A 12,295-nucleotide genomic window follows, 5' to 3' on the forward strand; every position below is an offset into this window, starting at 1 on the left:
ATTTAAAATCTTTCTAGATACTTTGGGTCCAGCAGATGAGTTCTTAGCAAGAGTTGATGTAGAGATTGACAGTCCAGGGCCTACTAGTGTAATAAAAAATATTCCCCTCAGAGCGAGAGCTGGAACAGCTAGGATACATGCTCCAAAGGACTTACAGGTATTCTAAAAATATATATATAAATAAAGTGTAGATTAACTTCTTTTGTGTTGGTGTTTTTCATTCTTTGTAAAATATAACCACTTTTTTTCAGACCATGTGTTTGTCTGCTAGTGTGGGTTCTTCAGACCAACAGCAACTGCCTTTAAAGAATGCTGGAAATATTGAAGTATATTTAAAAATTAAGGTAGGGCAACTTCTTATTTTTCTAAATAGTAGTCTTTAAATTATTGGTTTAGTGCTGCTGATATTGAATTGAAATTAGAGGTGGTCTCTGGTACCCCCCACAAACCTTGTATTCTGGATGTACTTCTGGCTTTTTGGAGGGACTGTAGCTGGCAGGCGGGTGCTCCATATTATTTTTTTAAAGCAAAGTTTCCTGCTGTTTTGTTAGAAGAGATCTTGCCAATTGGTCACTAAGGATGGAAGCTTATTGCAGTGTGCTTTGTTCCCTTAAAATCAGAGGTTATTCAATCATTGTATAATTGTGTATGCTTGACTTGTGAGCGTGTCAGTATTAAATAGTTAATTTCATGAGTTTGCAGCTGCAGATGATATCAGCTGTCATGGAGGTGCTATGCATCCATTGTAGGGATGCTCCAACTCACCCAGTGCAGGTTCGATACGCTGCATCACAGTGTCATCAGGACACAGTGGTGTCAGTCACAATGTGCGATTCTGGCCGCCTTATTAGCAGAGCAAAATGGAGCAGAGCAAATGAACAATCTGTAGCCCTTAACCTCCTGATTGGGGCTGATAACAGTCTTAGTTTTGGGCCTGGGGTGAGGCAGAAAAAACAAACAGCTTATACCAGTGATCCCTGATGGTAATCCATTGAGACAACTGCAGGGTGGGATAGGGACAGGACAACCTGGTCTCACTCTGTTGTGCTGGGTTCCAACGCAGGGCCTAAGAAGCTGCTGATCCCCTTATTAAGGGTTAAGTGGGAGTTCTCAATGTTGATTAGGTCATGTCCTATCCTTGGGTCTCCTGTGGGCTTTCTTCACAGGCCATGACTTGGTATCACCCTTGGCCTCTAGTGATGGGGGATTTCCTGTAGTTTTGTCAGAGATACTCTCCTTTGTAGTCTGAATATCCAGTGGCAGCCCTTCAAGACAGGCAACCTAGGTGGTCGCCTAAGGCACCAAGATAAACGGCCGTTGAGGGCTTTAGAGGCGGGGGCGCCAATTGCACGTTTTGCCTAGGGCGCCAGTTGCAGGCAGCTCTTCTAGGACTGCTCCTGTGAATATCTGATAGTACTTTGGGAGGATATGGCAGTGCGTGCACATCTTTCTCCTCAACCAGCTCTCACTGGAGTGAGCTGCTTCCTTTTACCCATTCCTTGTATTCGCAGTTCAGGGGGCATACCCAGTTGGGCCCATAGTAAGCAATTAACCTCCCCTTCTTCGAGTACTTGCTCATATGTTAAGTATATGCGCGGTGTGTTTATTATTGTCAAAGTTTTTCTATAACTGCTACCTGTCCGGTCAGCTGTGGAGCCCCCTGGAGTAGCACCAGTGCAACACCCTATGTATGACCCTGTTGACCCAACCACTCCTCAGTTCCCTTCTGACCACCTGTGGTGACTGCTGGAACTTTGGCTCTTTGCAAATTGCCATTCATCTCTAGCTAGATAGTTCATTTGTTTAACAATAGATAGCCAGTTAAGTGTTCAGTAGTGGTAGTGAGGGGCCTTTCCTTCTCTCCCACGTTCCTCCAGAGATTTGAGACATGCCACAGCCTCAGGGCTTTAAGCAGTGCAGCTCTTGCCTGAAACACGTGCCAGTGTATAATTTGCTCCGGATGTGGGCCTCTGGTGCCTGGAGGAATCTTACCAGACAGGTAAGTGTAAGATCTGTAAGACCTTTAAGCCTCATATCAGACAGCGGAACTCTCACTTGAAGCAACTCCTTATGGGATCCACCTTGAATCCACATTGTCTGGAACCAGCACCGAGCTCTTTGGTCCGCAGCACACAATCTTTGGCACTAAGATGGGCAGTGAAGGACTCCTGACATGGGAAGTCTCCCCTCCCTCGTCCCAAGGCCTCAGCACAACACCCTTCTCACTTGCCGATGCAGTTGTTTAAGGTGGCCAAGGCTATGCCAGTGGCACTCTTACAGGCTACAGGGCCAACTCCCTGGACATCATCGGGCTTCCAGCATTCCCGATCCTACTGCACTGAAGCATCAGGCTTGGCCTATGTGAATGAACCCTATAGTCCTGGACTCTCAAAGGACTGAGGCAGTGACCATCGGTCCATTTATGTGCTGGACACTTTATGAGGTTGCTTGGGACCTCATTGAGAAAACTTGATCTTCGCCTCAAGACAGGTCTCTGGCTCCTTGCCAGACTTCTCGAGGAAAGCCTGTCATGCCGGGGGCTTCCTGCTCTTGTCTCGGTATTCCAACACCACTCAGAATCCTGGCACTGCTGGTCCAACCTACGGCATTGTACTTGCCAGTACTCTGAGTTGTTCCTACTTGAGAGCTTCCACGTCAAGCTGGGCCTGTTGCAGCATGGTCTCTGCCTTCCGACCATTCCCAGAGTGATTGACACCAGCAAACCTCACGCCACCAAATGCATGGGTGCAGCTCTAGCTTTGACCCCTCTGTCATTTCTCTTTTCACAATTATCATGGCACTGTGCTTCATCCTCACACCGTTCCTTGGACTGTGCCTCTGAGTCAGTACCATGTTTCAGAGCATTCCCAGCACCACGCTTCAGAACATGTGCGTCATCTCGACACTGGTTGTCACCGTAGCGTTCTTGGCACCAATCTTGATCCTGCTTCTGTCATCAATCCTGCTCTAGTCTCCACTCCTGGCACTGACTCCAGTCTCGGTTTTGATCCCAGCACTGATGCTTTTCACAACACCCTTCTACATGGATTCCTGCATGGTCTCCACATGGATCACGTATCCAATCTACCTTTCTATGCACAGCACCAAGTGTTCATTGGGACGCGGCATTAAACACACCTTCCCTTGTTACCAGACTGGCACCACCTTGACAATCTCATCTGGGTTTGCTGGCATCCAGAGGAGGTCTTGGTGATCTTAAACGGATCCACATCTGCAGGTCCTGCTCCATGGGAGCAGCCTGTCCCACAGTGGTCACTCCAGGGGCAGTTGTGGACTCTGAGCATACCATCAAACCCAGGTCCCATTCACGGGGGGCCCTCCATCAGTCGCTTCGAAGCCCGGAGTCCAGAGGCAACAGTTAGCTGCCCTCTGGCACCATGCCTTGATCCACTTGTGATGCCCCCTGAGGCTCCTCCTTAGGCCTGGTGCAGAACCAAGCAATAGAGGGGCAGAGGACATGGCACTCCTGGTGAGGTCCTTCTCCTCACTGGACGATGTGATAGCAGGGATGTTTGTCATGGGACCCACCTCCCATGGATTATAGGGCCCTTTCAGGACTTTTGCCATGCAAGGTTGGCACAAGCCTAAATGTCCAGGTGGAAGAAATGGTCAAGCAGGATGACCCGATGTATCTTTTCACCCACTGGCTTCCCTATTCGTTCACCACTTTCATTGTGGAAGACAGAGAGCATCAGGGCCACTGTGCTCTGGCTCAGAAGTCTAAGGACGCTAATAGCCTTGACTTTTTTGACCAAAATGTATCCTTGTTGCTTCATATTGCCAATCAGCAGGCTATCCTGTGCCGGTACAATTTCAGTGCTTGGTCTTTCCTCCTGAAGTTCCAGGACCAGCTTCTCCAGGACTCATGTAATGAGTTTGTTGCCCTCATCCAGGACGGGAGGCAGATTCCCAGATCTGCATCTAGGTCTCCCTGGATGCTGAGGATTCAGCAGTACAGGTCTTGATCTCCAGTATTGCCATGAGGCGAGTGGTATGGCTCCAGCCTTTGGGTCTTTCTCCAGAGATGCAGCAAGCAGTACAGGACCTTCCCTTTGATGGGGTATACATACCCCTGTCACCCAAAGGAAGACCTTTAAATCCCCAGCATCAGAAGATGCCTTTTCAGTCTAGGTCTAGGACTGATGTCTCACATCAGCAAGCTCACTAGCACTATAAGCCATCTTGTTACCTTTTTTCACTAAAGACCAACCCAGGGTTACATTTACATGGCTCTTATTAAATGCTGCTATTGAATTAAACAGAAAGGATTGAACCTGATCTCTCACATGCATCCATGCATGAATATACTCACACTTTTTTGGAAAAGAAGAGTTGCACAGAGACTGCAAAAGAAACCAAGACATAGTGGATCCAGTGTGTCTACAAAGTCACGATTCCAGGCCGGCGAGCTGATTGCACCACCCATTGTCTGCATGCTCCCTCCTTTTATCACGCTGTCCAGGTGGCTCCTGTCACATACAGAATTCCTTTTTCTGGGCCTGTTACTGAGAAGCCTGCCCATGTTTAGTTTCTCACATATATAACAAATTCTTCCTTCACCTACATGGTGCCTCCACGTTTGCTTTCTCGTGACTAGGCAGATTGTATCAGACATCACTGGGCTTCTGTGTCCTTCTGGCCATTGTCTCTGGGTTAATAGACCAGCATTTTTCTTATCACCCACAACACACACACGCTCCCTTTCTCACATAATGGTTACAGAGCTCAAAAGATTTACACCAGTAATAAAAGCTACTGGTCTTAAAGGACATAGTGGAATGTTAGAGTTACAAAGCAAAACTTACCTTCACATTATATTCAAACTTATTTATATTGTACTGTGTTGGGCAGAGGCTTTACACAATCTGTATCCCAGACAAGCAATTCTGTGCTTTAATCCTTTTTGTAAGTTGCTCTCTAACACCTAGCAACCAAATATGCTTTACCAAATATATCATCTTTGTTTTGTTAATAAAATCACCTTTTTTAAGACTATGATTTAATTCCTGTGCTCTAAGAAAAAGCAGGAGGTTCTATCAGCACATCCCTGAGGCTGAAGGGCCACTATTAAGAGATTGTGGGAGGGTTGGGGTTACCCCACAGGGAGAAGTTGAAGCAATAATGAAACAATCTGTGTGACAGATGAAGCGCCACTGAAGGAGAACTCAAGCCAATTCTGATCAATTGTGGGTTAGTCGAATCCTGAGCCTGTTCTGCAGTGATGCTGACAGCAAAGAAAAACTACTCCTCCACCCGCATCATGTTTGCACTGTGCCATCCGACAGAATTGTTTCGAGTAGTACGGGGTCTCTTAACAGTTTGGCCCTCATGATGAGATGAAGGAGCCCTCAGCAATCCACTTGTTTTATTAAGTATTCCGCAGATAAGATTGCTTATGTCTGGTCCAGCTTGGAATCTGGCTGTCATGTAAAAGGGGTATGGAATGTGTCAAGCTCACTGCCAAGTCATTTTTCTTTAGATCGGCTTAAGCTTTTGCAGACTGAGGATGTGGACAGGTGCTTGGAGGAGTGCAACTGATTACATTCTCACTCAACCCCTGCCCTTCATGGTTTATTAAACCAAGGCAAGAATGGATAACTGATTGGGTTCAGGGGATTATTAATGCTTCTCTTAGATCTGGGATGGTTCCCGTCACCTTCAAAGAGGCTGTGATAAAACCGTTCCTTAAGAAGCTTTCCCTGGTCCCACATGATGTGAATAACTATCACCCAGTCACTTATATTCCTTTCCTAGGCAAGGTACTCAACGGGGGGGCTGCTGCAACTCCAAGCTTTTTTGGAAGAAATGGATTATCTGGATCCATTTCACTGTGGCTCTAGGCCTAGTTTTGGGCTGAAAACCACTTTGTTTGCCCTGGTAGACAACCTACGCTGGGAGAGAGAGAGAGAGGAGTGTGTCCCTGATGATTCTCTTAAACCTCTCAGCAGCTTTCGATACTATTGCCCATGGTATATCCTTCTGGAGTGCCTGATGGAGTTAGGGATTGTAGAGGCACTGTGTTGCAGTAGTTCCAGTCTTACCTGTAGGGACGCTTTCAGAAGGTGGAGCTTAGGGAGCTGCCTCTCGACCCTATTGCAATTGTGTTACAGGGTCCTGCAAGGTTCCATCTTGTCCCCTGTGCGGTGGAACACTGCTGGGAGGAGTTGGAGGACGGTGCCATCAGTATGCAGGTGACACATAAGAACGGCCGTACTGGGTCAGACCAAAGGTCCATCTAGCCCAGTATCCTGTCTACCGACAGTGGCCAGCACCAGGTGCCCCAGAGAGGGTGGACCGAAGACAATGATCAAGCGATTTGTCTCCTGCCATCCCTTTCCAGCCTCTGACAAACAGAGGCCAAGGACATCATTTTATCCCCTGGCTAATAGCCTTTTATGGACCTAACCTCCATGAAATTATCTAGCTTCTCTTTAAACTCTATTATAGTCCTAGCCTTCACAGCCTCCTCTGGCAAGGAGTTCCACAGGTTGACTACACGCTGTGTGAAGAACTACTTTATTTTATTAGTTTTAAACCTGCTACCCATTAATTTCATTTGGTGTCCTCTAGTTCTTCTATTTAGGGAACTACAGTAATAAATAACTTTTCTTTATCGTCCCTCGCCACACAACTCATGATTTTATAGACCTCTATCATATCCTCCCTCAGTCTCCTCTTTTCTAAACTGAAAAGTCCCAGTCGCTTAAACCTCTCCTCATATGGGACCCGTTCCAAACCCCTAATCATTTTAGTTGCCCCTTTCTGAACCCTTTCCAAGGCCAAAATATCTTTTTTGAGGTGAGGTGACCACATCTGTACACAGTATTCAAGATGTGAGCGTACCATAGTTTTATACAGGGGCAGTAAGATATTCTGGGTCTTATTTTCTATCCCTTTCCTAATAATTCCTAGCATCTTATTTGCCTTTTTGACCACCGCTGCACTCTGTGTGGAAGTTTTCAGAGAACTGTCCACGATAACTCCAAGATCCCTTTCCTGATTTGTCGTAGCCAAATTAGCCCCCATCATACTGTACGTGTAGTTGGGGTTATTTTTCCTGATGTGCATTACTTTACATTTATCTACATTAAATTTCATTTGCCATTTTGTTGCCCAATCACTCAGTTTGGTGAGATCTTCTTGGAGTCCCTCACAGTCTGCTTCTGACTTGACTATCCTAAACAGTTTTGTATCATCTGCAAACTTTACTACCTCACTGCTTGCCCCTTTCTCCAGATCATTTATGAATAAGTTGAAAAGGATTGGTCCCAGGACTGACCCTTGGGGTACACCATTAGTTACCCCTCTCCAATCTGAAAATTTACCATTTATTCCTACCCTTTGTTTCCTAGTGATAGAAATGTAGCCGTGTTAGTCTGGGGTAGTTGAAGCAAAATGCAGGACAATGTAGCACTTTAAAGACTAACAAGATGGTTTATTAGATGATGAGCTTTCGTGGGCCAGACCCACTTCCTCAGTGGGTCTGGCCCACGAAAGCTCATCATCTAATAAACCATCTTGTTAGTCTTTAAAGTGCTACATTGTCCTGCATTTTCCTTTGTTTCCTGTCTTTTAACCTGTTCTCAATCCAAGAAAGGACCTTCCCTCTTATCCCCTGGCCATGTAATTTACACAAGAGCCTTTGGTGAGGGACCTTGTCAAAGGCTTTCTGAAAATCCACGTATACTATATCTACTGGATCCCCCTTGTCCGCATGTTTGTTAACCCCTTCAAAGAACTCTAATAGATTAGTAAGACATGATTTCTCTTTACAGAAACCATGTTGACTTTTGTCCAACAAATTATATTCTTCTACATGCTTCACAATTTTATTCTTTACTATTTTTTCTACTAATTTGCTCGGTACTGAAGTTAGACTTACTGGTCTGTAATTGCCAGGATCGCCTCTAGAGCCCTTTTTAAATATTGGTGTCACGTTGGCTACCTTCCAGTCATTAGGTACAGAAGCCGATTTAAAGGATAGGTTACAAACCACAGATAATAGCTCAGCAATTTCCCATTTGAGTTTTTAGAACCCTTGGATGAATGCCATCCGATCCCAACTCTGTTTCTGTTGCATCGGATCTAGGTGTGGCAGTGACTAATCTGAATCTGTGCCTGGAGGTGATGGACTGGATGAGGTCAAATAAGCTGAATCTAAATACAGATAAGACCGAGATCCTGTGGATCAGGAAGTCATGTGGCTGGGAATGTGGTGTGTTACCTGTTCTGGATGGGGTTGCACTCCCTCCCCCCCGAAAGAACAGATATGCAGCTTGAGAGTCATCCTGGACTATTTTCTAATATTTGAGAATCAGATTTCCTCGGTGACCAGGAGTGCTTTTGGGCAGCTTTGGCTGATCGGCCAGCTGCAACCCTTCATGAGTAAGAATGATCTGGCCATGGTAATTCATGCTCTTGTCACATCCTGATTGGACTACTTTAATGAGCTCTGTGTGGGGCTGCCTTTGAGTTTTCGGAAACGTCATCTGGACCAGAATGCAACTGCTCAAGTTCTAACTAACACTTGCTATATGGAGCACATCATGCCAGTGCTCTGGCAGCTGCAGTGGCTTCCAGTAGGTTTCTGGGCACAATTCACTGTCTTAGTTATCACCCTATAAAGCCCTAAATGGTTTGGGACTGGTATACTTGAAGGATGGTCTCCTCCAGTAAGAACTTGCCAGGAGATTATGGTCAGCTGGGGAGGCTCTGCTCAGTGTTCTTCGACTTCTGGAGATAAGGCTGACATCTAGGCAGAGCAGGGCCTTCTCAGCTTTTGCTCCCAGGCCATGGGACTCCCTCCCTGGGACATTGCCTGGCACCAGTGCTGGCATTGTTTTGGTGCCAGGCTAAAGCTACCTTTTTTACCCAAGCTTTTATTGGTGCTTGAGAGTGTGCGCGCGTGCCACTCATCTCAGTGTCTTAGTAGGTTTCCTCTTTGGGAGTCTTCTATTTTAATTTTTTATAGATTATAGTCTAAGATTTTGTAAGGTCTCTCAAATACTTGAGAGATGGGGTTAAAAATATTTTAAATAAATAATCTGTGTGGATCCAATTTCTCCCTCCCTCCCTTCCACCCTGCCCCTGTTTAGCAACTGACTTTCCCATTCCTTCCATAAATTCAGAATGTTGAATCCTAAGCACTATCTCCAAAGGTTATACCCGCCAGTTCCTTTCTGTTCCTGACCCCTTCAGGCACCCTTTTCACGAGAGTAGTCTTGCTCAGGAAATTCAGGAGTTGTAGTGGTTGGGGTACAGTGGAAAATGTTCACTATTTCAAATATTTCCTAATTCCAAAGGTCAAGGGAAGCCTGTAGACCATCTTGGACCTGAGAGTAGGGATGTCAACATGTAGATACAGGATTAAGCAATAACCTGGGTTTATCCATGTATCCTGTTGATAAAGACACATTCCCTCTGCCCTCCCCCCCCCCCCCCAACCTTTGTATCAGAGACAGCAAGGTGAGGAGAGGTGGGAACTTCTTAGCCAGCTCCCCGTGAGCACTGGGTCTGCCTTCTCCTCTGATAGAGAATCAGTAGTACAGAGGGTGAGGGGGTAGGCAGGAGCCAATACATGTGGGGATCTGGCTCCGTGGACCCTCCTCCCCTTCTCCCCCTTTTTGCCTCTTACAGAGGTGGGGGAGGGTCAGGCAGAAGAGCTAGTGCTGGGGGAGCCAGCTTAAAAGCTGTCTGTCTCTAGAAATGGTTCTGTGGTGCTGCCTGCCCAGGCCTCCCCACCCCAACACACTGCTGCCTCTCTCAGGCAAAGTTGCCTCTGTCTGGGGAATCAGGGCTCCCTGTGAATAGGGCTTCTGCTGCAGAGTAATCTCTTTTCCCTGGGGAGTTCGGACCCCCCCCACAGATGACCTGCTGCCACCCAGCACTGCTGCTTCTGTATCAGAGGCAGCAGCATGGGGTGGCAGGTGGAAGCTGATCTGCACAAGGAGCTGAGTTTTAAATGGGCTACCACCTGCCACCCCATGCTGCTGCCTCTGATACAGGGGGTGGGAGTGCACTGGCTGCAGGCCCCACCTCCAGAGACTATTGAATAGTTATGTAAGTGCTAAAATTTGATGCAATTACATGACTATTCAATTACATGTTAACTAACATCTCTACCTAGAGGCCTTATTCTACATCAACAGGCATGAATGGGCACACTCATCGGCTCTATGCTAGGAAGTGCCTCTTCTCTGGGACATTTGCATCAGTCATGACATCCATTTGAAGGGCTGTTATCTCCTGGTAGTTGACAATGCTCTGGCAGATGGCCTCAGCAGATACTCTTCTTCTCACTACTAGAAGTCACTCCATACAGATATAATCAGCATGATCTTCCAAAGGTGGGGGATTTCCCTTTGTGGACCTGTCTGCCACTGAACCAAAAAGAAAATGCCACTCTGGAGGAGAAGGGGCAGGAATTGGGAAGGACTCCTTCTCCAATGCGTTTCACATGTCATGGTCTGAGGATCTCCTGTATGTGTCGATAAAGTCAGGTCTTAGATTGGATGAAACAGTCTAAGCAAGGCTCAAGTGATTGTGATTGCTCTGGCATGGCCCCACGAGCACTAAGTCCGCATACTCGTGAACATAGCGCTGTACCCAACTTGGCCCCTTCCAGATTGCCCAGATTTTCTGTTGCAGAATCAAGGTCAGTTTCGGCATCGCAGTCTTGCATCCCTTCACCTTTCGACATGGATGCTGTCTGGTTGAAGGCAGAGGGGAGCATGCTTGCTCGGAGGAGGTCCAGCAGGTCTTCCTTGGCAGCAGGAAGCCATCTACATGTTTATTGCATCAGACTAAATGGACAAGGTTCTCTTCGGGGTTCGGTGCGTGATATCTCTCCAGGCTGTGCTCCAGTCCAGACCGTCCTCGACTACCTGCTGCAGCTCAGGAATCGGGAGCTCGTGCATTCTTCCATCCAAGTGCACCTGGCAGCCATCCCCAACTTTCACAATCTGATCCAAGGGCAGATAGTCTTCTCCTGTGACATGATAGTGAGGTTACTCTGGGGCCTTGAGGGGCTCTATTCCCCATGTTCAAGACCCCATCCAACTTTGGGACTTCAGCCTTGTCCGCTCCTGGTGCCACCCATCAAGCCTATTGGGTCCTACTTTCTTTCCACATGTCCTGGAATGTGACATTCCTGGTGGTAGTAACTTCAGCAATGCAGGTCTTGGAGATCAGAGTCCTGACCTTGGTATCCCCTGTGAGATTTTCTACAGGAACAAGGTCTAGTTGAGACCACATCCAGCCTTCTTACTGAAGGTACTTTCTGCTTTTCACATTAATCAAGATATATTCCCACCAGTGTTCTGTCCCAAGTCTATTAGGTCAGTGGAAGAAAGGTGGCTCCATGAACTGAACATCAGGAGGGTCTTGGCATTCCACTTAGCGGGCCAAGCATTTTTGCAGATCAACACATCTTTTTAGCCACCATCAATTGCAAACTCTGCAACCTCTAAACAATCTGAGGACACATGCAGATGCTAACAGGGAATCCCCTTCACCCAAGAAAGGGCGATCCCACAAATCCAAGCCAGTTCCATCCCCTGTGGAGGCTCCGGACAAGAGCTTGCCGGGGCTGCAATCGCTCGCTGCACCCTGAGAGTCCCAGGACCTGGTTACAATGCTGGAACAGGCTAGCAAGCCTAAGCCCCCCTGTGGCACAAAAACCTAGGGCAATCCTAGTACCACTGGCTCTGCTGACTCCACACTCCGCTATTGATTAAAAATAGCGGTTTTACCAAAGCCCCATGCCCGACTCCACTGGCGTGTGTGTCTTCCCCCGGTACTGGGCAAGTTGAAAGGCACACAGGCACAGTACTGCTTGGCTTGTTTACCTTAACCAAAAGAAGGCTGAGGGGGGACATGATTGCACTCTTTAAATATATTAGAGGGATAAATACCAGGAAGGGAGAGGAATTATTTAAGCTTAATACCAATGTGGACACAAGAACAAATGGATATAAGCTGGCTAGTAGGAAGTTTAGACTTGAGATTAGATGAAGGTTTCTAACCATTAGAGGAGTGAGGTTCTGGAATGGCCTTCCAAGGGAAGTAGTGGGGGCAAAAGATCTATCTGGTTTCTAGATTAAACTAGATGGGTTTATGAAGGGGATGCTTTGATGAGATGACATGATCTTGGTAACTAATTGACCATTCATTATCAGTGGGAAATAGGTCAATGGAGGGATGATAGGAGTTACTATAGAGAACTTTCTGGGTATCTGGCTGGTGAGTCTTGCCCACATGCTCAGGGTTTAGCTGA

At 46.9% G+C, this 12,295-nt stretch overlaps 1 protein-coding gene across 4 annotated transcripts in view; it reads left to right on the forward strand.

The window, feature by feature from the left end:
* Positions 1 to 12,295, forward strand: part of CEP192 (centrosomal protein 192) — a 162,700-nt gene that overhangs the window by 81,386 nt on the left and 69,019 nt on the right. For all 4 annotated transcript variants that reach the window (XR_012901559.1, XM_075921011.1, XM_075921013.1 and 1 more), the window contains exons 26-27: positions 18 to 157; positions 252 to 344. Coding sequence is in view for 3 of the 4 variants with exons in the window: in XM_075921011.1 (XP_075777126.1) it covers positions 18 to 157; positions 252 to 344 (233 nt within the window). In the remaining variant the exon portion in view is untranslated. The remainder of the gene's footprint in view (positions 1 to 17; positions 158 to 251; positions 345 to 12,295) is intronic.

This window comes from Pelodiscus sinensis, chromosome 2 (genome assembly GCF_049634645.1).
Source record: "Pelodiscus sinensis isolate JC-2024 chromosome 2, ASM4963464v1, whole genome shotgun sequence".
In the NCBI taxonomy this organism is placed as follows: Eukaryota; Metazoa; Chordata; order Testudines; family Trionychidae; genus Pelodiscus; species Pelodiscus sinensis.